Source organism: Salvelinus alpinus, chromosome 2 (assembly GCF_045679555.1).
Source record: "Salvelinus alpinus chromosome 2, SLU_Salpinus.1, whole genome shotgun sequence".
Classification (NCBI taxonomy): domain Eukaryota; kingdom Metazoa; phylum Chordata; class Actinopteri; order Salmoniformes; family Salmonidae; genus Salvelinus; species Salvelinus alpinus.
The window spans coordinates 112,331,104-112,357,309 of NC_092087.1; the positions used below are offsets into that span (position 1 = coordinate 112,331,104).

General features: G+C 42.6%; 6 protein-coding genes across 7 annotated transcripts in view; 4 read left to right on the forward strand and 2 right to left on the reverse strand.

Moving 5' to 3' along the window:
- Positions 1–18,009, forward strand: part of LOC139550153 (chemotaxis regulatory protein ChePep-like) — a 214,713-nt gene extending 196,704 nt beyond the window's left edge. Inside the window, exon 2 of the mRNA XM_071360834.1 lies at positions 17,316–18,009. Within this exon, the coding sequence (XP_071216935.1) occupies positions 17,316–17,461 (146 nt within the window). The 3' untranslated portion in view covers positions 17,462–18,009. The remainder of the gene's footprint in view (positions 1–17,315) is intronic.
- LOC139549743 (gastrula zinc finger protein XlCGF17.1-like) overlaps positions 1–26,206 on the forward strand; it is a 627,316-nt gene that overhangs the window by 443,708 nt on the left and 157,402 nt on the right. The gene's annotated exons all lie outside the window — the stretch shown is intronic.
- Positions 1–26,206, forward strand: part of LOC139548119 (zinc finger protein ZFP2-like) — a 408,144-nt gene that overhangs the window by 312,844 nt on the left and 69,094 nt on the right. The window lies entirely within an intron of this gene.
- The window catches only part of LOC139548854 (zinc finger protein 180-like), a 300,106-nt gene that overhangs the window by 215,738 nt on the left and 58,162 nt on the right, over positions 1–26,206 (forward strand). The window lies entirely within an intron of this gene.
- On the reverse strand, positions 6,637–14,402 carry LOC139548060 (zinc finger protein 420-like). The gene is made up of 2 exons (XM_071357379.1): positions 13,842–14,402; positions 6,637–9,603 (listed from the first exon to the last, which is right to left on the reverse strand). Exons 1-2 carry the CDS (start codon positions 14,158–14,160, stop codon positions 8,180–8,182), a joined length of 1,743 nt encoding a protein of 580 aa, XP_071213480.1. The 5' UTR covers positions 14,161–14,402; the 3' UTR covers positions 6,637–8,179.
- Positions 23,431–26,206, reverse strand: part of LOC139549224 (zinc finger protein 664-like) — a 235,053-nt gene continuing 232,277 nt past the window's right edge. For both annotated transcript variants that reach the window (XM_071359453.1, XM_071359463.1), the window contains exon 2: positions 23,431–25,506. In XM_071359453.1, the coding sequence (XP_071215554.1) occupies positions 24,773–25,506 (734 nt within the window). In that variant the 3' untranslated portion in view covers positions 23,431–24,772. The remainder of the gene's footprint in view (positions 25,507–26,206) is intronic.

Here is a 26,206-nt window from a genome sequence, read left to right on the forward strand (position 1 = left end):
GTTCCATTTCTTGACTGCCCCTGCAACACAGAGAGAAACACATTTAGTCATATTATATAAAACACTCAAAGTAATGGATATGTAGCATCTATGGCCTCAGTAACACCTGGCACCTAAATGTGACTTCTGTCATCTGATCACTCCAAGCTGCATTAGGTTCAGATCTACCAGGATGGGCCTTTGACATAGTCTGGATGCAGTCAGGCCACTGAATATGCATCAGCAATGTAAAGAGATGGGGTGAATGAGTGGGGAAAAGTACATTTGACACAAATGACCTTCATAGAACAAATGTTTGTGTCTGAGGGGAAATTAACTTTCATACAGCCAAAAGGGGTGAGAAATTACACCAATATCAGTGGACAATTTGCAATAATGTAAATAAACATGGATTATGGAACATGTTCTCGTTTGCTGACGTGATGAACCGCTAAGGGGACACAAATATTTGCCATCTAAACCAGGTGTGACCTCTCACCTCTCTGGCTGTAGAAGTGTTCTTCCTAACCAGTCCCTCAACAGCTCTCTGACTGAGCTCCACCCTCACTGGGTCTTCAGAGGAGAGGAAGGCTGAGGAAGGATGGAAGGATGAATGGATCAGTCAGTCAATAAAGTGTAGAGCTGCTGTCTATGCTGTCTGACAAAATCACTATTTTAGTAGTTCATTAAAGTAAATAAGGCTTTATGACTGCTGAATAAAAACTATCAATCACTTAGATCATGTATTTTCAGGTAGAGATACATCCTTGGGACGTCCCTAGCATATTGAAGTTGACATTTAAATGGTTAAGGTTAGGGTTTAGGGTAGGGATGTCTCAAGGATCCCGGATAGCATTGACCATTGTGCATTCTTCGGTCTCTTTTACATAGCAGGTGATGGGTTCTAACTTCTGAACTTGAAAATATTAAATATCCTTATTATGTGAAATTGAATGAAACAATAATGTATGTTGATGCTAATATGATGTACAATATTCCATGATGTTTCTATATGATAACAATAGAGTAATATATTTAATATGATGTACAATATTCCATGATATTTCTATATGATAACAATAACGTAATATATTTAATATAATGTACAATATTCCATAATGTTTCTATATGATAACAATACCGTAATATATTTAATATGCCATATACTATTTTTTAACAGTTTCACTAATACATTTTTATTAACTTAATTATTATGATTCATCGTCAGTTCACCGTCTCACCTCATACTGTATTGGAGCAGCAGCAGCTAACTGCCCAGTTCAACATCAGTTCACCGTCTCACCTCATACTGTATTGGAGCAGCAGCAGCTAAATGCCCAGTTCAACATCAGTTCACCGTCCCACCTCAGCTGACTTGGTCGTTGATGCTAGTCATCATGTGTTGAATCTGAGAGTAAATAGAGCCGACTACAACTCTAAAAATGAAGGGTTCAACTGGAGTTGTTCTCAGATCCCCTAAGAACCGTAGGGTTCTTGGTCAATGAAAAACAGCCCCAAAAGGTTCTTCAAAGAACTTGTTAGAAGGTGGGTTCATCGAGGAAACTCCGTTGTTGCTGGACTTCTTCCGGGAACTTCGCAATTACAACTGAAAACGATGGCGACAAGTTTGTATGCGACAACAGTTAAAAAGGTTACGTTTTGGTTGATGTTTGGCTCTGAATATGTATCTAAATAATTTATTATAATAATATAACATACTAATAATGAATAACGAAGACAATGATGGTTTTCTGTGAATATCTTCCATAACGTTACTATAGTTAATTACCGTAAATATTAGAAAGCCGGGTTTGACCGTCGGCGTTGTATGAGCTACAGTACAGTACCGTTATCTAGCTAGCTAACGTTATGTCCTAACTAGGCACAACTAGGTTTGGATCATTTCCCTGAACTATATTCTTTCCCATATATTGTATATCGTTTCCATAAAGCCAACATGGCTTTACACTCATTAACGTAAGTTTCCAATCTAGAGAAGTTCTCACTTTTGTAATAATGAACTAGCTAACGTTAACTAACTAACTAACTAAGGATGGTGACCTGGCCAGACGAGATGTTACAACGAACTGAATCGTCAATGGAGGTCTTCCTCTTTATATAGCCTGCTACAGCATGCAATACTATTAACTCACAAGGGGGCATAACGTTACATGTGCAATACTATCCCATTTTGGAAACGTTACATGTACAATACTATCCCATTTTGGAAACGTTACATGGACAATAGTATCCCATTTTGGAAACGTTACATGTACAATACTATCCAATTTTGAAAACGTTACATGGACAATACTATCCCATTTTGGAAACGTTACATGGACAATACTATCCCATTTTGGAAACGTTACATGGACAATACTATCCCATTTTGGAAACGTTACATGGACAATACTATCCCATTTTGGAAACGTTACATGGACAATACTATCCCATTTTGGAAACGTTACATGTCCGCCCCCTTGTGGAGGGAAATTAATATCTTAGATGGTAGCTGTAGATGGGATTCAAATGCATAATGGTATTAATACAGTGTCTAGACTACCTCTTTTGTATAAACGCCCTTCAGAATCCAAACACAGTATTGCCGCGCAGCAAAATGTTGCGTATAATCTTTCAAGTCAGCCTGATAAAATATTAAATCAAATCAAATCAAGTTTATTTTATATAGCCCTTCGTACATCAGCTAATATTTCGAAGTGCTGTACAGAAACCCAGCCTAAAACCCCAAACAGCAAATTAAACAATTTGTGAACAAAGATATCTTGAAATGGTATATTAGGCCTGTATGGCAGTACTGTTACTGTATGGCAGTACTGTATTGGCTAGTGCTTTCTCCAATATGTTCTTCTATTTTACTTTCAATTGTATGTCGATGCCATTTATCTTTCAATATTTATTTTATATATATATATTTTAATGCTTGTAAGACTATTCTTTGACACATTTTCTCTTCCTTTGAAATTCTTATAAGACAGAACATGGACACAATGCAATTGGGATCAAGAAGAAGGTACAGATCTGTTGTAGGACAGCTGCATTTGAAGTGTACATTCAACCTACATAGCTGTCAATATGTAACGGATGTGAAATGGCTAGCTAGTTAGCGGGTACGCGCTAACAGCGTTTCAATCAGTTACGTCACTTGCTCTGAAACCTAGAAGTAGTGTTTCCCCTTTCTCTGCAAGGGCCGCAGTTGATGTGTGCAGAGGGTCCCTTGTTCGCGCTCGTGGGGACGGTCTAAAGTAATACTGTTACAAATACAAACTGAATCTTCATGGGAACATTTGTTATGTTCTTTGTTAATTGTATGTGTATTAATCTTTTCTTACTTTTGTTGACATATTTCACCGCTCTTCACTCCTTTACTGCACATCGGTGGAAATCCATTTCACCGTGAGAGTGAAATCCCGCTGGCCTTTGATGGGGAGAACATCCACTCCCTCGAGGACGTCCCCATGGGACTTGGGGCTCTGCTAGGGCTGAATTTTTTATTTTCCCTTAAATGTCAGAAAAACACTTATGTTGTTAAGTTACTGTGTTCTGGGAGAAGAGAAGTTGGGGTGAAGTTACCAGGGCCGGTCATAAAGATGGAAAACTTCCTAACATAACTAAGTGGATACGATATACACACTAAAGCTGAAAAATCTGTATTTAGCATTAAGTCTACAATATTGTTAGTTTACCTATGATTAATTTTTATTGTATGTTGTTTTCATTGTACATCATTATTTATATATTTTTAAATGTCATGAAAACCACTATACAAAGTAAATGTATTATTTATTATTGTCTGACATGTCTGCAGAAATGTTGCAATTTTGTAATGTGTTTTGTTTGGTAAATTGTTTGGTAAATATTAATTCACATCTGTGGTGCCACTAAATAAACAATGAATTATTTAAATCAATATTGTTATTAAAATATGTTTTTATAATGGAGGCAGGGTGGACAGGGAGTTAAAAAATGAACCCCAAAAGGTTCCTTGAGGAACCATGATAAGGGGTTCTTCAATGAACTTATAGGGGTTCCCCCACAGTTTCAATTTGAAGAACCCCATGTCTGCAGAAATGTTGCAATTTTGTAATGTGTTTTTGTTTGGTAAATATTAATTCACATTTGTGGTGCCACTAAATAAACAATGAATTATTTAAATCAATATTGTTATTAAAATATGTTTTTATAATGGAGGCAGGGTGGACAGGGAGTTAAAAAAATGAACCCCAAAAGGTTCTTTGAGGAACCATGATAAGGGGTTCTTCAAAGAACTTTTAGGGGTTCCCACAAAAGGTTCTTCAAGTAACTTTTAGGGGTTCCCCCACAGCTTCAATTTGAAGAACCCCTACTTTTTATAGTGTATATTGATAAAACTCACCTTGTCTGAGAGACATTTACATAGTTACACACAGCCCAATTTGGGATGACTATTTTGGGGCGAAATAGCGGCCACAACAGACAGACCTGATATGGCCCATAATTCAACGTCCTTGGACGTCACATGTTGACTGGGTGTGACCAAAGTTATTCTATTTAGCTACACTTTGTAGTACATTTTTACACTATAATAAATGTTTCTGACTCCACATCGCCTGTTTTCAAAGAGAGTCGTTGGTTTTTAGATGCAGTCGCTTTTTAGCTTTTTGTCTGAAAGTATTTTCTCAAATGCGATACCAACTCCAGTCAGCAGATGGCGATGTGTGTCTTTCAGGTGATTCTGCCACTGTGACGTATAATCTTACACAATCACAACTCTCATATTGCAGTCACACAATGCTCTTCCCAAACATAGCTAATCAATTAGTTGTTTTTCAACAATATTTTAACCTACAGGAATATTTTCCTCATTTCTGTCTCATGGTTAGTTCCTAGGATAATTTAACTGTAACTAACTTTTTAAATGTAACTAATACATTTACATTTTTCAATACTTCTAAATGGGGTCCAGGTTTAAAATAATTACAGGTGTACCTTACTATCTTATACTATATCATACATGGTCTTAGTAAACACAGATTCTAGTTTTCATCCAGTTCACAGATAGCTGACTGGGCCCTGTTTACACCTCCACACAGGAATACACACTCAGAGCCTCCTGACTGGGCCCTGTTTACACCTCCACACAGGAATACACACTCAGAGCCTCCTGACTGGGCCCTGTTTACACCTCCAAGGAGCCCCCCTCACACAGGAATACACACTCAGAGCCTACTGCCTGGGCCCTGTTTACACCTCCAAGGTGACCCCCCTCACACAGGAATACACACTCTGAGCCTCCTGCCTGGGCCCTGTTTACACCTCCAAGGTGACCCCCCTCACACAGGAATACACACTCTGAGCCTCCTGACTGGGCCCTGTTTACACCTCCAAGGTGCCCCCCCTCACACAGGAATACACACTCAGAGCCTACTGCCTAGGCCCTGTTTACACCTCCAAGGTGCCCCCCCTCACACAGGAATACACACTCAGAGCCTCCTGACTGGGCCCTGTTTACACCTCCAAGGTGCCCCCCTCACACAGGAATACACACTCAGAGCCTCCTGACTGGGCCCTGTTTACACCTCCAAGGAGCCCCCCTCACACAGGAATACACACTCAGAGCCTCCTGACTGGGCCCTGTTTACACCTCCAAGGAGCCCCCCTCACACAGGAATACACACTCAGAGCCTACTGACTGGGCCCTGTTTACACCTCCAAGGAGCCCCCCTCACACAGGAATACACACTCAGAGCCTACTGCCTGGGCCCTGTTTACACCTCCACACAGGAATACACACTCAGAGCCTACTACCTCGCCCCTCTTTACACCTCCAAGGAGCCCCCTCACACAGGAATAGATGGTAGCTAATTACAGGTGCACCTTACCATCTAGATGGTAGCTAATTACAGGTGCACCTTACCATCTAGATGGTAGCTAATTACAGGTGCACCTTACCATCTAGATGGTAGCTAATTACAGGTGCACCTTACTATCTAGATGGTAGCTAATTACAGGTGCACCTTACTATCTAGATGGTAGCTAATTACAGGTGCACCTTACCATCTAGATGGCAGCTAATTACAGGTGCACCTTACCATCTAGATGGTAGCTAATTACAGGTGCACCTTACTATCTAGATGGTAGCTAATTACAGGTGCACCTTACCATCTAGATGGTAGCTAATTACAGGTGCACCTTACTAGCTTATACTATATCATACAGGTCTTAGTAAACACAGATTCTAGTTTTCATCCAGTTCACACAGATAGCTGACTGGGCCCTGTTTACACCTCCAAGGAGCCCCCCTCACACAGGAATACACACTCAGAGCCTACTGCCTCGGCCCTGTTTACACCCCCTCACACAGGAATACACACTCAGAGCCTACGAGGCTTTTCTAAAAACTCCACTTGTTTTGCTCACCTCGTTCTTTTTTTAAACTAGGTTCGAGATGTGGTATCCACTCGGCTCGCTGCCACTCAGATCAAAGGTGGGTCCATCTGCTCCGTTCCCGAAGTGTGGTTTCCCTGAGATCCCAAGTGCACGATTTACCCAGGTCGTCAGAAGCGGTCACCAAGTGAAGATTCACATCCCCATCACCAAATGTGGTTGTTAATTTCTTTAATATCAAATGAGGAGAGAAACTTATCACACAAGTCAGAATTATTCTTAAACTAAATCTTTATTCACTTAAGGGAGCAGGTCAATACAACACACACATATAAAGTTAATCAATTGAGTGATCTACGATAATGATGGCTGGTTGACGAATCACCCCCAGATGATTCATTGAGAGCCACGAGACAAAAGTACAAAGGTCTTTTATAGCCAAGATACACCCCTTTCAACCTACATGACGAACAACAGATGTATAGAATGGGTCACAAGGTTAAGATTTGTATGAGAGATAGTTATAATTCTCAGCAGACAGTATCTGCTGTAAAAACAGTACTCTTTGTGTAGAGACCAGGGTCTGGCCCTGGGGTCATCTCTCCCTGGTACCATATAGAACAGAAACATTAACTCATGCTCTGGAATGCGGTCTCTTTAGGTTTTATCACCCAAAAGACATTGTAAATCTCCTGTCAGTGTTTTCTCCCAGAGGCCCATCCTCAGTAGAACACACAGACACAATAGTTCTAAGAACCCTCTATTCTGTTGCCTAAAACAACCATTTGATCCATTAAAAGTATTATAACATAATGTTGCAGTTTTGCTCTCAGTGTCCACTGAAAGTTGACTAGTAACAACAACTGGGACATAAAAGACACCCACAATGAGACCCACTAAATCTGCCCAAGAAGAGAAAAACTAAAGAACAACCCACACCAAACTTAAAGACAGGAAGACCCAGTCCCCAATGTCATGCTCTAGTACATTTGGGTTGGCACATCTGAGAATGAACCCTGATATTCTAAAAGAAGGGCAACAACGTCAATATAATTATACCCGAAAATTGTCAGTTGATTACTTAAATAATTATGATGACTAAATGTTACATGAATTGGAAATATGAAATATCAAAACCAAATGTCTGTTCATATGTATTGTATGTATAATATAGAACATAAAGTAATATGTATAAATCACTGATATCGATTAGGGGGGAAATCAGGTTGTTCGTGCTGTTGAAACTAACAACTAAAAAAACACACGGAAATGGGAGATATATTTCACCTCACTGATTAGAGGACAACCTGCAGAAGACAGTCAGCTACATTTTGGAGTGATGCATTTAAATGTAGTGGTCGCTAAACAAAGGAACGCAACACTTATTTGTCATCACTCATCGATATCACGTTGAAATCAATTGTGTGACAGAAGGGATATGAGGTTGCACGTCCTGTTAAAACTAACAGCTCAAAAACCACACGGAATCTGGGAATAATGTGTACATCCCTGGTTAGAGGACAATTTGTAGAAAACAGTTGGCTACATTTAGAAGTGTTGCATTTTGATTCAAGTGGGTCACCAACGTGGTAAGTGTAACAAAAGCTCTTTTTGTGTTAGTAACTTTTTGTTAAATCACATAAATAGTACTCTTTTCATTCAGAGCCTGGATTTTTCCCAAGGCTATATATCCATATCACGCTGAAACCAATTGAATTAGGGTTCTACATTGAGAAACTCCTGAAAATACTCATAGTACAATGTTAAAACATCCTACATTGTGACAATAATTAATTGATATCACAAAATAACTCCTTCATGTATGTATTTTGTCACACTGAACACAGCTATAAGGTTTCTCTCCTGTGTGTGTTCTCTGGTGTACAGTCAGATTGCTAGATGTAGTAAAACTCTTCCCACATTGATCACAGCTATAAGATTTCTCTCCTGTGTGTATTCTCTGGTGTAATGTCAGCTTGCCAGATGTAGTAAAACTCTTCCCACATTGATCACAGCTGTAAGGTTTCTCTCCAGTGTGTGTTCTCTGGTGTGATGTCAGGTGGCCAGATCGACCAAAACTCTTCCCACATTGACCACAGCTATAAGGTTTCTCTCCTGTGTGTGTTCTCTGGTGTAGAGTCAGAATGCTAGATGTAGTAAAACTCTTCCCACATTGACCACAGCTATAAGGTTTATCTCCTGTGTGTGTTCTCTGGTATAGAGTCAGAATGCTAGATGTAGTAAAACTCTTCCCACATTGACCACAGCTATAAGATTTCTCTCCTGTGTGTGTTCTCTGGTGTGATGTCAGGTGGCCAGATCGACCAAAACTCTTCCCACATTGACCACAGCTATAAGATTTCTCTCCTGTGTGTATTCTCTGGTGTAGAGTCAGAGTGCTAGATTGACTAAAACTCTTCCCACATTGACCACAGCTATAAGGTTTATCTCCTGTGTGTGCTCTCTGGTGTGATGTCAGGTGGTCAGATCGACCAAAACTCTTCCCGCATTGACCACAGCTATAAGATTTCTCTCCTGTGTGTATTCTCTGGTGTAGAGTCAGAGTGCTAGATTGACCAAAACTCTTCCCACATTGACCACAGCTATAAGGTTTCTCTCCTGTGTGTGTTCTCTGGTGTGATGTCAGGTGGCCAGATCGACCAAAACTCTTCCCACATTGACCACAGCTATAAGGTTTCTCTCCTGTGTGTATTCTCTGGTGTGATGTCAGGCTGGTTGACTGAGTAAAACTCTTCCCACATTGAACACAGCTATAAGGTTTCTCTCCTGTGTGTGTTCTCTGGTGTAATGTCAGCTTGCCAGATGTAGTAAAACTCTTCCCACATTGATCACAGCTATAAGGTTTCTCTCCTGTGTGTATTCTCTGGTGCACTGTCAGATCTCTAGATGCACCAAAACTTTTCCCACATTGACCACAGCTATACGATTTCTCTCCTGTGTGTATTCTCTGGTGTTGAGTCAGCTGGCCAAATGTAGTACATCTCTTCCCACATTGACCACAGCTATAAGGTTTCTCTCCTGTGTGTGTTCCCTGATGAATGTTAATGCCTGATGAGGTGAATCTCTTCCCACAGTCAGAGCAGCAGTGAGGTTTCTTCCCTGTGGATCTCTGCTGGTGTTTCTTGAGGTGTTCTGGCCTGGAGAGACTCTTCTCTGCCTCGTCAGCATCATGAGGTTGTTGAGGCTCCGCAAAGGAACCACAATAGTCGCGTCTCTCTCCTGTGTGAACGACAAAGTGTGACCGATGGTTAAAGGCCAACAACAGCAGAAATTCACTGTAAAAGGTTATGCCAACAGAGTAGCCATGATGTTGTACAACAATTGACGTCTGTAATAAATGTTCAAATTATTTGACAATTGTCTTAAAATGAGCAACAATAGTCATATTTTGTCTTGTTTTCACATTAGTAGTAACATCGATGATTGTAGGATAGAAATAATCTTGATGTGATTGGCCTGACTGAAACATGGCTTAAGCCTGATGAATTTACTGTGTTAAATGAGGCCTCACCTCCTGGTTACACTAGTGACCATATCCCCCGTGCATCCCGCAAAGGCGGAGGTGTTGCTAACATTTACGATAGCAAATTTAAATTTACAAAAAAAAAAAAAAAAAAAGTTTGTCTTTTGAGCTTCTAGTCATGAAATCTATGCAGCCTACTCAATCACTTTTTATAGTTACTGTTTACAGGCCTCCTGGTCCGTATACAGCGTTCCTCACTGAGTTCCCTGAATTCCTATCGGACCTTGTAGTCATGGCAGATAATATTCTAATTTTTTGTGACTTTAATATTCACATGGAAAAGTCCACAGTCCCACTCCAAAAGGCTTTCGGAGCCATCATCGACTCAGTGGGTTTTGTCCAACATATCTCCAGACCTAGTCACTTCCCCAGTCATACTCTGGACCTAGTTTTGTCTCATGGAATAAATGTTGTGGATCTTAATGTTTTTCCTCATAATCCTGGACTATCGGACCACCATTTTATTACGTTTGCAATCGCAACAAATAATCTGCTCAGACCAAGGAGCATCAAAAGTCATGCTATACATTCTCATACAACCCAAAGATTCCTCGATGCCCTTCCAGACTCCCTCTGCTTACTCAAGGACGTCAGAGGACAAAAATCAGGTAACCACCTAACTGAGGAACTCAATTTAACCTTGCGCAATACTCTAGATGCAGTCGCACCCCTAAAAACTAAAAACATTTGTCATAAGAAACTAGCTCCCTGGTATACAGAAAATACCCGAGCTCTGAAGCAGGCTTCCAGACAATTGGAACGGAAATGGCGCCACAACAAACTGGAAGTCTTCCGGCTAGCTTGGAAAGACAGTACCGTGCAGTACCGAAGAGCCCTCAGTACTGCTCGATCATCCTACTTTTCCAACTTAATTGAGGAAAATAAGAACATCAGGAGTTTCACCCAGTTGATAGTTGATACAATGTTTAAAAGTTCGTTGTAGACAGGCCATGCGTAGCCAATGTGATTTATAAGATATTTATTTTTATCAGGATATTTTGTACCTGCAGGCCACAACGATAAAATGTTTGGGCTTTATGTATGTTATTTAAAAAAACTTAGCAATGGCAATAAAAAATTGTATTTATAATTTTCATTTAAATAGAATGTAGATTAACCACAGAGAATTATGTTGAGATACAAAGACTACTATAAATTAAACTGTTCCAGTAAAATGTGAATATGAAAATCATAACTGGCACCAGATCAGTAGAAATTGTCAGATAAATTAGCACCAAATGGAGAAAGGTTGCCGACTGCTGGTGTAGCCTATTACCAGAAACCATTGGACTATAACATCAAAATTTACGAAGGCCAGCAGCAGCGGGAGGAGTAGGCTAAGGAAGAAGTTTTTCTGATGGTTAGGCTATCTTGTTTTAGAGGGGTGTCATCAATAGCCCATAATGACAAAGTGAAAACAGATAATAAACAGAAATACCTTATTTACATAAGTATTCAGACCCTTTGCTATGAGACTCAAAATTGCTTTCAGGTGCATCTTGTTTCCATTAATCATCCTTGAGATGTATCTACAACTTGTTCAGAGTCCACCTGTAGTCAATTAAATAAATTCAATTGATTGGATATGATTTGGAAGGCACACACCTGTTTATATATGGTCCCACAAATGACAATGCATGTCAGAGCGAAAACCAAGCAATGAGGTCGAAGGAACTGTCCCAAGAGGTCCTAGATAGGATTGTGTCAAGGCACAGATCTGGGGAAGAGTACCAAAAAAAAATCTGCAGCATTGAAGGTCCCTAAGAACTCAGTGGCCTCCATCATTTTTAAATGGAATACTCTGCCTAGAGCTGGTCACCTCCCCCAATCGCTCAGTTTGGACAGAAGGGTCTTGGTCAGGGAGGTGACCAAAAACCTGATGGTCACTCTGACAGAGCTCCAGAGATCCTCTGTGGAGATGGAAGAACCTTCCAGAAGGACAACCATCTCTGCAGCCCTCCGCCAATCAGACCTTTAAGGTAGAGTGGCCAGATGGAAACCACTCCTCAGTAAAAGGCACATGACAGACTACTCGGAGTTTGCCAAAAGGCACCTTAAGGACTCTCAGACCATGAGAAACAAGATTTGCTGGCTTGATGAAAGCAAGATGGAACTGTTTGGCCTGAATGCCAAGAGTCACGTCTGGAGGAAACCTGGTACCATCCCTACGGTGAAGCATGATGCTGTGGAGATGTTTTTAACAAAATGTGGAAAAAGTCAAGGGGTCTGAATACTTTCCGAATGCACTGTATACAGCAACACCTCCCCTATAAGCATTCCTGTCATTTCTGTAGATGTTATATCCCTGTATTGCTACTGCTGGATCAAAGGAATTATCTCAGTGAGTTTCAGAGATGAACAGTACAGTGCATTCCAAATTCAATTGGCAGGCAAGTAAACAAAAACGTTTTCAAATAAAAACTATTCCAGAAAATGTCAAAGCGTATATAACGCCCGTCCAAGAGACTGTCGACCAATCGCGTTCACATTGTCATGCTGTGACACGCAGTTCCTAAGCTAATTCTCACAAAATCCCTTTTTAAAGTCAGGGTATGAGTCGAGAAACATGCCTATTGTCCTTGAAAGTACGTAATGAAAGTACATGAAAGTACGTAACGTCACAATTGCAAAGCTATACGATATTACAGAGAACAAGTAATTCATGCCAATGTTCTTTTCTTTTAGCTATTAATACGAATGGAAAGGAGTTTCCAATATCCTAATTTCTTAAAGTATTTCTGGTGATAGCTAGTGATAGTGATACACAAGCTAGGTCTATTTGAAACATTGCCATCCCATGGCAGCATTTACCAGCCACCAGGTTCAGAAGCTTTAAAACCACATAAAAAATATTATATTTTTGCCCAAAGTTAAGATATAAATTATTCAAACTGAACATAATTCATGCTGGTTATTATTTAAGGCTATTTTAGTTTGAGTCAAAGATAGTTTTGGAATAGTTTCATTTTTCAAACAGGTTTATTATTTTATTTCAGTTTACTAAATAGTTTTCCCTTAATTATTTTTTCTATAATAAGCATGGAGGTTTCCCCTATCAACCAGTCATAGGTTCTGGTGACAAAGCGCCTCGTAACCTAGCTGGGAATGGGACAGAACGGAACCCTTCTGTGGTAACAGACAGGGGCGATTTGTAATCAAATCTAATTCCCAGGAATGGGGTTCATATGAACCACAGAGACTGTGTGTGGGATAATAACATGGCCGTGTCCAACCCTGCTTGTTCCCTCGACTCCACTACCAACCACCAATCTCCAACAGGGCCCTTAACCTGTATCACTAGACACCTCATAGTGAGCTACAGGTAGGAATCAGCAATGAATCCCAATAATGAGACACCTCTGGGGAGGGGACAAATGGAACCCTTCTGTGGTAACAGACAGTTTGGTGGCGATTTTATGAATTGTTCAGCAGTCTTATGGCTTAGGGGTAGAAGCTGTTGAGGAGGCTTTTGGTTCTAGACTTGGTGCTGCAGGTACCACTTGCCGTGCGTTAGCAGAGAAAACAGTCTGACGTATAATCTAGTGGACGGGACGCTCCTTCAACAACAACAGCTAGTCAGACACCTCCGTAGCTTTCTAGCAAACATAGTTACAACATTCACCCGCTTTACACTGTTTGGTGTATATTAGTCGCTGTGTATTAAACACACTTCTGTCGTATGTACTTGTTAGCCCATTTAATTATATATTCACGTTGTTTGTCAGCTAGCTGGTTTGCTAAGTTAGCTTAGAACTAGGCTAGTCGCTAATGCTAGCTAGCTAAGGCATTTTATCACTTGTTAACGTTTTGTTGATGGTCCACTCTTGATGTTCTACACGTTACAGTGTAGCTTCAGCCATTCCTACAGAACAACATTAAAGTGTAGAACCCCTTTACTGCATATTGGTTCAACGACTGCAGAGACGGTACTTACTGGTGTTAAACAGATCTCCAACCTCCTCTTCTTCGTCCTTCTCCTCTTTCAATGTGACAGTCATCTCCCCCGCCTCCTCTTTCACTCCAAAAACTGCTCTCTCCTCTTTCTCCTCTTCTTTTATTGTAACATCCTCCTCCTCTTTCACTCTGAACGCGTCTTCCTCTTCTTTCACTGTAACGTCTTTCTCTTCTTCTTTCACGGTAACAGTCTCTACTTGTTTTTGTATTGTAACATCTTTCTCTTCCTCTTTAACGAGAGCTTCTTTCTCCATCCAGCAGACCTCTTCTTTAGCAGGAGAGTAGCTTAGTGAACTCATGGTCGGAGATAATAGCTAGCTAGCATTAGCGACTAGCCTAGTTCTAAGCTAACTTAGCAAACCAGCTAGCTGACAAACAACGTGAATATATAATTAAATGTGCCAACAAGTACATACGACAGAAGTGTGTTTAATACACAGCGCCTAATATACACCAAAACAGTGTAAAGCGGGTGAATGTTGTAGCTATGTTTGCTAGAAAGCTACCGAGGTGTCTGACTAGCTGTTGTTGTTGAAGGAGCGTCCCGTCCACTAGATTATACGTCACACTGGCAGCATCGCCTGAACCTAAAAGACGCACATCGCCATCTGCTGACTGGAGTGGGAAACGCAGTTGAGGAACCAAACGTTTATTTTTCATTTATTTCATAAAGGTTTAATATCATATAAAGTCGTTCAAAGAGAAGCATGTGTTGATTGATTCGTGTTTAATGAGTGAGAATTTAAAACAAGCTTTACACCCACAATCAAATGGTTGTTAATACATCTAAATCATGGTTTAGTGTTTCTGTATCAAAATGGACTTTTAACAAATTCAAATCCTATGGAGTCATTTTGACCCCAGCCAAAAGCACCTTTGATAAATAGGACATTTATTTCAAATCAATATCAAATCACATTTTATTGGTCACATACACGTGTTTAGCAGATGTTATTGGGGGTGTAGTGAAATGCTTGTGGTTCTAGCTCCGACAGTGCAGTAATATCTAACAAGTAATATCTAACAATTTCACAACCCAATACACACAAATCTAAGTATTTGATTCTAGGTTTCTCTGTAGACATGATCCATCCCACCAGAGGGTGGAGGGGCACCTGTATCAGTGGTTTTGACCAGATAGACACCTGCAGACACACAGTATAGTGCCTCCCATGTACTCTCCTATGATTGGACATTTCTATACCACGTATCACGTGACTGTGTACAAAACTGCTAATGGTAGAAAACTCTGCCAGCTGTATACAGTGCATTCGTTAAGTATTCAGACCCCTTCACTTTTTCCACATTCAGTTACATTACAGCCTTATTCTAAAATGGAATATTTTTCCCCTCATCAATCTACACACAATACCCCATAATGACATCACAATACCACATAATGACAAACCAAAAACAGGTTTGTAAACATTTTTGCAAATGTATTTACTTAAGTATTCAGACCCTTTGCTATGAGACTCGAAATTGAGCTCAGATGCATCCTGATTCCATTGATCATCCTTGAGATGTTTCTCCAGCTTGATTGGAGTCCACTTGTGGTAAATTCAATTGATTAGACATGATTTGGAGAGGCACACACCTGTCTATATAAAGTCCCACAGTTTACAGTGCATGTGTCGTGGTAATTTCCTGTATTACTCAATAAAGAGAGAGAGAGAGCCAACCAAACACAAGTCAGAGTTAAATTATAAATTCCATCTTAAATATATATACAAGCTTCACCAAAGCCCTTTTTTGACTCTCAGATCAATTCAGTGTCTATAAATGAATTCTCTGAGAGTGCTTACAAAACAATTCTTAGTTTCATTTATAGCCAAGGTACACCCCTCTCAACTTACAAAGAATCCTTTACCCGAAAGAGGAGTGTCCTATCGCTAGACAGCATCAGCTATAAATCATCGTTCAGTTTGATCTCCCAAGACAAGGTTTAAATCTCATGCTTGATACTTCACTGTCTACCAAAACATTACCTCATCCAATGGCATATATCAATTGTCATTTCTAGATACTCCCAAACCTGGACAAACTCAAAATCAGACAGTGAGCCTCTTAGGTCAAATACTAGGTCAAGATAAGGGCAACCTCAGAGGGGAAATACAATGGTTCCAAACACTGCCAAACTCCTTCCCCCTATGAGAAAAGTAGGGAGTGACTGGCGTACAGACATTGTATGAGATAACTAACTGGTTCCCCAATTAATAACTCCATCCCGTCACATGGTTTAGGAATAGTTACAGACACGTTCCCATAAGAAAACAACGTTCCCATAAGAAAACAACTGTCCTCCTCCCCTTCTGATATTCTACTTAGCACCACATGGTTTAACATATACATTGACTTATGAAGACAAGCCTGACCTCTCCCCTCTCTGTCCCCAAGTTCCTAATCCCTAGCTCAGAAGATTCTAATGACAAGTATCTCACAAGCATATGATGAAAATAACATCTTATCTATCTATGTTACCTAGCTAAATCTGATTCTGCCACGACACGTCAGAGCAAAAACCAAGCCATGAGGTCAAAGGAATTGTCCGTAGAGCTCTGAGACAAGAATGTGTTGAGGCACAGATCTGGAAAAAAGGTACCAAAAAATGTATGCAGCATTGAAGGTCCCCAAGAACACAGTGTCCGCCCTCATTCTTAACTGGAATAAGTTAGGAACCACCATTACTCTTCCTAGAGCTGGCCGCCCGGCCAAACGGAGAAATCGGGGGAGAAGGGCCTTGGTCAAGGAGGTGACCAAAAACTCGATGGTCACTCTGACAGAGCTCCAGAGTTCCTCTGTGGAGATGGGAGAACCTTCCAGAAGGACAATCATCTCTGCAGCACTCCAACAAATCAGGCCTTTATGGTAGAGACCAGACGGAAGCTACTCCTCAGTAAAAGGCACATGACAGCCCGCTTGGAGTTTGCCAAAAGGCACCTAAAGGACTCTAACCATGAGAAACAAGATTCTCTGGTCTGATTAAACCAACTCTTTGGCCTTAATGTCATGTGTCATGTCTGGAGAAAGTCGGTACCATCCCGGTGAAGCGGTGGTCATGGCAACATCATGCTGTGGAGATGTTTCTCAGCAGCAGTGCAAATTGTCCGCTGGTTTTGGGTGTAATTTCTCACCCATTTTGTCAGTAGGAGAGTTAATTTCCCCTCAGGCACACACATTAGTTGATTGTTATTATGAAGGTCATTTGTATAGAATGTACTTTTCCCCACTCATTCACCCCATCTCTTTACATTGCTTATTTATATGTGGTGACCTGACTGCGTCCTGACTGCGTCCAGACTGTCAAAGGCCCATCCTGGTAGATCTGAACCTAATTCAGCTTGGAGTGATCAGATGACAGAAGTCACATTTAGGTGCCAGGTGTAACTGATGCTCCATATCCATTACTTTGAGTGTTTTATATAATATGACTAAATGTGTTTCTGTGTTGCAGGGGCAGTCAAGAAATGGAACTGCAAGGCCACAGAACATGACATAAGCAGAGCTGTGGGAGACCACCTCAAGCCCCTGGTAGAGCCGGGGGTGGTGTTTACCACTCCACCAGCAGAGCTGTGGGAGACCACCTCAAGCCCCTGGTAGAGCCGGGGGTGGTGTTTACCACTCCACCACGCCTTCAGCAGGCTGGAAAAGTGGGATAGATACTGTTTTTCATACTAAGATGGAGGGTCTGTTGATTGGTCAGTCATTGGGTTCATTTGTTGAAATCAAATCAAGCTTTATTTATACAGCACATTTCAGACATGGATGCAACACAATGGCTTCACAGGAGAAAACTATGAATATAAACAGAAATATTTAGTACACAACAAACAGAAGATTAACTGAAAGACTAATGAACATTCTAAGGAAATGCCATTGATTAAAACACGAATTGAAAGCAATATCCAACCCAAAATATAAACTTGTTTTTTAGGAGGGGTTCTCAAAGACACTATGGGGGTGTCGACTGAAAGTTGACTAGTAACAACAACTGGGACATAAAAGACACCCACCATGAGACCCACTAAATCTGCCCAAGAAGAGGCAAACAAAAGAAAAACCCACACCAAACTTAAAGACAGGAAGCAAACCAAAAAGGTGGAGCAACTAAAGGTGTTGACTCTCCACATCTATCAAGACAACTGGAGCACTGGGCCAGACACTCTTAAATAGAACCCGGACCAGCTCAGGTGAAACACCTTCCCACTAACGAGATGGACAAGCCAGCACAGGTGTAACACACACTGACTAACGAGGTGACACCAATCAGTGGGTCCTACGTGCTAACGAGCTATACGTGCTAAAGTCCAACCTCAAAACATAAATGGAAAAACCAAAGACTAACTAACACCTTAAGTTTGCTCACCAACAACAGAAAACAACTTAAATTTCACATTATAATCAACTACAATGCTTCACCGTCACCAATATAAACATGGTGTCTGTCTACTGGCAAACAACAATTAAAAACAATATTTATTTTTTATTATTCCCACAAAGATTTTTCTTTCTATAGCTTCTAGAACTCACTAGCTGTCAGCTACGGCCTGTGCCTTCCTGAAGCGACCTGCAGTCTGTGGTCGCGTCTCCTGTCGTTCCTCTCTACTGACGAGAGGATTTCAGTTTCCTGTTTTGGATTTACCTTTGATATATCCAGGAGAATCATTGTTTGTTTGATACTGGAATAAAGACTCTGTTACTATTACGTCGCTGTTGGGTCCTCATTCATCAGCATAACAGAAGAATCCGACCAAGATGGACCCAGCGACTATGGATTCTCTCAACACTGCCGTCGAGTTCCAGGGAGCAATGCTCGGCAGACACGAGCAGGAATTGTTTGCTGCTCGTCATGCCGTTGAGACCCTGGCCGCTCAGGTCTCCGATCTCTCTGGACAGTTTCAGAGTCTTCATCTCGTGCCACCAGCTACTTCCTGGTCTTCCGAGTCTCCGGAACCTAGGGTTAATAACCCACCATGTTACTCTGGGCAGCCCACTGAGTGTCGCTCCTTTCTCACCCAGTGTGATATTGTGTTCTCTCTCCAGCCCAACACGTTCTCAAGAGAGAGAGCTCGGATCGCTTACGTCATATCACTCCTTACTGGTCGGGCTCGGGAGTGGGGCACAGCTATCTGGGAGGCAAGGGCTGAGTGTTCTAACGATTATCAGAACTTTAAAGAGGAGATGATACGGGTTTTTGATCGTTCAGTTTTTGGGAAGGAGGCTTCCAGGGCCCTGGCTTCCCTATGTCAAGGTGATCGATCCATAACGGATTACTCTATAGAGTTTCGCACTCTTGCTGCCTCCAGTGACTGGAACGAGCCGGCGTTGCTCGCTCGTTTTCTGGAGGGACTTCACGCTGAGGTTAAGGATGAGATTCTCTCCCGGGAGGTTCCTTCCAGCGTGGACTCTTTGATTGCACTCGCCATCCGCATAGAACGACGGGTAGATCTTCGTCACCGAGCTCGTGGAGGAGAGCTCGCGTTAACGGTGTTTCCCCTCTCCGCATCTCAACCATCTCCTCCCACCGGCTCAGAGACTGAGCCCATGCAGCTGGGAGGTATTCGCATCTCGACTAAGGAGAGGGAACGGAGAATCACCAACCGCCTTTGCCTCTATTGCGGTTCTGCTGGACATTTTGTCATGTCATGTCCAGTAAAAGCCAGAGCTCATCAGTAAGCGGAGGGCTACTGGTGAGCGCTACTACTCAGGTCTCTCCATCAAGATCCTGTACTACCTTGTCGGTCCATCTACGCTGGACCGGTTCAGCTGCTTCCTGCAGTGCCTTGATAGACTCTGGGGCTGAGGGTTGTTTTATGGACGAAGCATGGGCTCGGAAACATGACATTCCTCTCAGACAGTTAGGGAAGCCCACGCCCATGTTCGCCTTAGATGGTAGTCTTCTCCCCAGTATCAGATGTGAGACACTACCTTTAACCCTCACAGTATCTGGTAACCACAGTGAGACCATTTCCTTTTTGATTTTTCGTTCACCTTTTACACCTGTTGTTTTGGGTCATCCCTGGCTAGTATGTCATAATCCTTCTATTGATTGGTCTAGTAATTCTATCCTATCCTGGAACGTTTCTTGTCATGTGAAGTGTTTAATGTCTGCTATCCCTCCTGTGTCTTCTGTCCCCTCTACTCAGGAGGAACCTGGTGATTTGACAGGAGTGCCGGAGGAATATCATGATCTGCGCACGGTCTTCAGTCGGTCCAGAGCCAGCTCCCTTCCTCCTCACCGGTCGTATGATTGTTGTATTGATCTCCTTCCGGGGACCACTCCCCCTCGGGGTAGACTATACTCTCTGTCGGCTCCCGAACGTAAGGCTCTCGAGGATTATCTGTCTGTTTCTCTCAACGCCGGTACCGTGGTGCCTTCTTCCTCTCCCGCCGGAGCGGGATTTTTCTTTGTTAAGAAGAAGGACGGTACTCTGCGCCCCTGCGTGGATTATCGAGGGCTGAATGACATAACGGTTAAGAATCGTTATCCGCTTCCCCTTATGTCGTCAGCCTTCGAGATTTTGCAGGGAGCCAGGTTCTTTACTAAGTTGGACCTTCGTAACGCTTACCATCTCGTACGCATCAGAGAGGGGGACGAGTGGAAAACGGCGTTTAACACTCCGTTAGGGCATTTTGAATACCGGGTTCTGCCGTTCGGTCTCGCTAATGCTCCAGCTGTCTTTCAGGCATTAGTTAATGATGTACTGAGAGACATGCTGAACATTTTTGTTTTCGTTTACCTTGACGATATCCTGATTTTTTCACCGTCACTCGAGATTCATGTTCAGCACGTTCGACGTGTACTCCAGCGCCTTTTAGAGAATTGTCTCTACGTGAAGGCTGAGAAGTGCGCCTTTCATGTCTCCTCTGTCACATTTCTCGGTTCTGTTATTTCCGCTGAAGGCATTCAGATGGATCCCGCTAAGGTCCAGGCTGTCAGCGATTGGCCCGTTCCTAAGTCACGTGTCGAGTTGCAGCGCTTTCTCGGTTTCGCTAATTTCTATCGGCGTTTCATTCGTAATTTCGGTCAAGTGGCTGCCCCTCTCACAGCTCTGACTTCTGTCAAGACTTGCTTTAAGTGGTCCGGTTCCGCCCAGGGAGCTTTTGATCTCCTCAAGAAGCGTTTTACATCCGCCCCTATCCTTGTTACTCCTGACGTCACTAAACAATTCATTGTCGAGGTTGACGCTTCAGAGGTGGGCGTGGGAGCCATTCTGTCTCAGCGCTTCCAGTCTGACGATAAGGTCCATCCTTGCGCTTACTTTTCTCATCGCCTGTCGCCATCGGAACGCAACTATGATGTGGGTAACCGCGAACTGCTCGCCATCCGCTTAGCCATAGGCGAATGGCGACAGTGGTTGGAGGGGGCGACCGTTCCTTTTGTCGTTTGGACTGACCATAAGAACCTTGAGTACATCCGTTCTGCCAAACGACTTAATGCACGTCAGGCTCGTTGGGCGTTGTTTTTCGCTCGTTTCGAGTTCGTGATTTCCTATCGTCCGGGAAATAAGAACACCAAGCCTGATGCCTTATCCCGTCTCTTTAGTTCTTCTGTGGCTTCTACCGACCCCGAGGGGATTCTCCCTGAAGGGCGTGTTGTCGGGTTGACTGTCTGGGGAATTGAGAGACAGGTAAAGCAAGCACTCACTCACACTGCGTCGCCGCGCGCTTGTCCTAGTAACCTTCTGTTCGTTCCTGTCTCTACTCGTCTGGCTGTTCTTCAGTGGGCTCACTCTGCCAAGTTAGCTGGCCATCCCGGCGTTCGGGGTACGCTTGCTTCTATTCGCCAGCGGTTTTGGTGGCCTACTCAGGAGCGGGACACGCGCCGTTTCGTGGCTGCTTGTTCGGACTGCGCGCAGACTAAGTCAGGTAACTCTCCTCCTGCCGGTCGTCTCAGACCGCTTCCCATTCCTTCTCGACCATGGTCTCACATCGCCTTAGACTTTATTACCGGTCTGCCTTCGTCTGCGGGGAAGACTGTGATTCTTACGGTTATCGATAGGTTCTCTAAGGCGGCACATTTCATTCCCCTCGCTAAGCTTCCTTCCGCTAAGGAGACGGCACAAATCATCATTGAGAATGTGTTCAGAATTCATGGCCTCCCGTTAGACGCCGTTTCAGACAGAGGTCCGCAATTCACGTCACAGTTTTGGAGGGAGTTCTGTCGTTTGATTGGTGCTTCCGTCAGTCTCTCTTCCGGGTTTCATCCCCAGTCTAACGGTCAAGCAGAAAGGGCCAATCAGTCGATTGGTCGCATATTACGCAGCCTTTCGTTTCGAAACCCTGCGTCTTGGGCAGAACAGCTCCCCTGGGCTGAGTACGCTCACAACTCGCTTCCTTCGTCTGCTACCGGGCTATCTCCGTTTCAGAGTAGTCTTGGGTACCAGCCTCCTCTGTTCTCGTCCCAGCTCGCCGAGTCCAGCGTTCCCTCCGCTCAGGCTTTTGTCCAACGTTGTGAGCGCACCTGGAGGAGGGTCAGGTCTGCACTTTGCCGTTACAGGGCGCAGACTGTGAGAGCCGCCAATAAACGTAGGATTAGGAGTCCTAGGTATTGTCGCGGTCAGAGAGTGTGGCTTTCCACTCGTAACCTTCCCCTTACGACAGCTTCTCGCAAGTTGACTCCGCGGTTCATTGGTCCGTTCCGTGTCTCTCAGGTCGTCAATCCTGTCGCTGTGCGACTGCTTCTTCCGCGACATCTTCGTCGCGTCCACCCTGTCTTCCATGTCTCTTGTGTCAAGCCTTTTCTTCGCGCCCCCGTTCGTCTTCCCTCCCCCCCCCCCCGTCCTTGTCGAGGGCGCTCCTATTTACAAGGTACGAAAGATCATGGACATGCGTTCTCGGGGACGTGGTCACCAGTACTTAGTGGATTGGGAGGGTTACGGTCCTGAGGAGAGGAGTTGGGTTCCATCTCGGGACGTGCTGGACCGTTCGTTGATTGATGATTTCCTTCGTTGCCGCCAGGGTTCCTCCTCGAGTGCGCCAGGAGGCGCTCGGTGAGTGGGGGGGTACTGTCATGTTTTGTCTTTGATCTTCATGTCTTGTCCCTGTGCTTCCCTCTGCTGGTCTTATTAGGTTCTTTCCCTCTTTCTCTCTCTCTCTCTCCTCCTCCCTCTCTCCCTCTCCCGCTCTCTCTCTCTATCGTTCCGTTCCTGCTCCCAGCTGTTTCTCATTCTCCTAACGACCTCATTTACTCTTTCACACCTGTCCCCTATTTTGCCCTCTGATTAGAGTCCCTATTTCTCCCTCTGTTTTCCGCTTCTGCCTGGTCGGATTCTTGTTTGATGTTTGCTGTTCCTGTGTCCTTGTTCCGCCCTGTCGTGTTTTTGCCTTCTTCAGATGCTGCGTGTGAGCAGGTGTCTATGTCAGCTACGGCCTGTGCCTTCCTGAAGCGACCTGCAGTCTGTGGTCGCGTCTCCTGTCGTTCCTCTCTACTGACGAGAGGATTTCAGTTTCCTGTTTTGGATTTACCTTTGATATATCCAGGAGAATCATTGTTTGTTTGATACTGGAATAAAGACTCTGTTACTATTACGTCGCTGTTGGGTCCTCATTCATCAGCATAACACTAGCTTCTAGAACTCTTGTCTTCCTGAAACTCACCATCTTCTAGAACTCTCGTCCCCTTGGAACGAGCCCAAACAAAACTAATCTCCAATACGGAAAAACGTGCAGTAAAAATAAACTGTGATCCATGGCAATGCACTGGCTAAACGCACAACACAAAACATTTTGACTGCCCCCCCTTGAGACAATCAGCAACCAGGTTGTCCTTACCACGGACGTGTCTGATTTCAAGAGGAAACTCCTGCAATATCCGTAGTAACTTTCCACCTCACTGCAGAGCTTCTCGCTCTTTTCAGGGTTCACTAGATAGGCATGTTGTTGGATCGGGGCCCAGTCCCCAATGTCATGCTCTGGTACATTTGGTTTGGCACATGAGAGAATGAACCCTGATATTCTAAAAACAGGGCAACAATGTCAATATAATTGAACCCAAAAAACTGTCAGTTGGTTGCATGAATAATTTTCATTACTAAATGTTACATGAAATGTAAACATGAAATATTTGATTGCATAGTATTATTTTCAACGTCTTTTCAATTACATTTTGCTAGGTGGGATAGCCCCAATATCAAAACACAGTTTTAACGTGTCCAAATCAATAATCAATATGCAGAAACAGTTTGGGATAAATTGAAAACCTAACATGTGGTATATACACAAACATCTGCCACAATAATTGTCTTTTTTAAAACAAGCTCCTTATAAACTGCACAAGCACCAAAAACACTGTTGTTTTGACAAGTAGCAATAAATCACTGATATCAATTAGGGGGGAAATCAGGTTGTCCGTGCTGTTGAAACTAACAACAAAAGAAAAACATGGAAATGGGAGATATCTTTTAGCTCACTGGTTAGAGGACAACCTGCAGAAGACAGTCAGCTACATATTGAAATGATGCATTTAAATCTAAGGGTTGCTAAACAAAGGAACACAACACTTATTTGTCATCACTCATCGATATTATGTTGAAATCAGTTGATTCTGGGAATAATGTGTACATCACTGGTTAGAGGACAACTCTTTTTTTGTTAGTCACTTTGTGTTAAATCACATAAATAATACTCTTTCAATTCAGAGCCTGGATTTCCCCCAATGAGCCTAATATCCATATCATGTTGAAATCAATTGATAAGGGGGCAAACGTTTAGGGTTCTACATTGTGACATTCTGACTGACTGACTGCAGAGTATATTAATATACTATATATTAAAACATTCTACATTGAGACATTAAAATGCTCCTACTACAATGTTAAAACATTCTACATTGTGACATTTCATTGATATCATGAAACAACTCCTTCATATATACATTTTCTGATATTTGATCAGAGATCTTTTATCAGATTATCTCTGATCACAGCTAAGAGGTTTCTCTCCTGTGTGTGTTCTATGATGTATAGTTAGATAGCCAGAAGAAGAAAATCTCTTCCCAAATTGACCACAGCTATAAGTTCTCTCTCCTGTGTGTGTTCTATGGTGTATAGTTAGATAGCCAGACGAAGAAAATCTCTTCCCAAATTGACCACAGCTATAAGTTTTCTCTCCTGTGTGTGTTCTCTGGTGTATAGTCAGATTGCCAGAAGTAGAAAAACTCTTCCCACATTGATCACAGCGCAGATTCTCTCCTGTGTGTGTTCTCTGGTGTATAGTTAGATAGTCAGAAGAAGAAAAACTCTTCCCACATTGATCACAGCTATATGGTTTCTCTCCTGTGTGTGTTCTCTGGTGTAAAGTCAGACTGCTAGATTTAACAAAACTCTTCCCACATTGATCACAGCTATATGGTTTCTCTCTTGGGTGTATTCTCTGGTGTAAAGTCAGATGGTTAGATTTAACAAAACTCTTCCCACATTGAGCACAGCCATAAGGTTTCTCTCTTGTTTGGATTCTCTGATGAATTTTAATGCCTGATGAGGTGAATCTCTTCCCACAGTCAGAGTAGCGGTGAGATTTCTTCCCTGTGGATCTCTGCTGGTGTTTCTTTAGGAGTTTTGACTTGTAGAGACTCTTCTCTGCCTCTTCAGCATCATGAGGTTGTTGAGGCTCCCCAGAGATTCCACGATAGTCCCGTATCTCTCCTGTGTGAACAACAAAGTCAGACGGTTAAAGGCCCACAACAGCAGAAATCCACTGTTTATTTGAGGTAAAAGGTGATGCCTAAAGGTCTGTTAAATGACTTTACAATTGTCTAAAGACAGTCAAACCTAAGCCGGGTGGCAGACGACCTTTGATCTCCAAAAAAGGCCCCTTTCTGTGCTAAAATTGCAGCACGAGGGCGATGCACACACAATTTGATTGCAGAAACACCTCCCTGCTAATGAGGAACCACTAGTTATGGATGTAGTATATCTGCTAATGTGGAAACCACTAGTTATGGATGTAGTATATCTGCTAATGAGGAAACCACTAGTTATGGATGTAGTATATCTGCCTGGAACAAAAATAGTGAGCAAAGATTTTAGTTTTCCACAATGTATTCTGAATATTACAGCACAAGATCAGGAGTGCTACTGAAGGAAACTCACATTAACTTCTTCTGGCTGCAAGCCCGAGGCCGCCCACAATATGACAACAGCCAGCTCAAGTGCAGGGCGCGAAATTCAAAATATATATTTTTTAAATATTTAACTTTCACACATTAACAAGTCCAATACAGCATATGAAAGGTACACATCTTGTGAACCCAGCCAACATGTCCGATTTTTAAAATGTTTTACAGCGAAAACACCTCGTATATTTATGTTAGCTCACCACCAAATACAAAAGAGGACAGACATT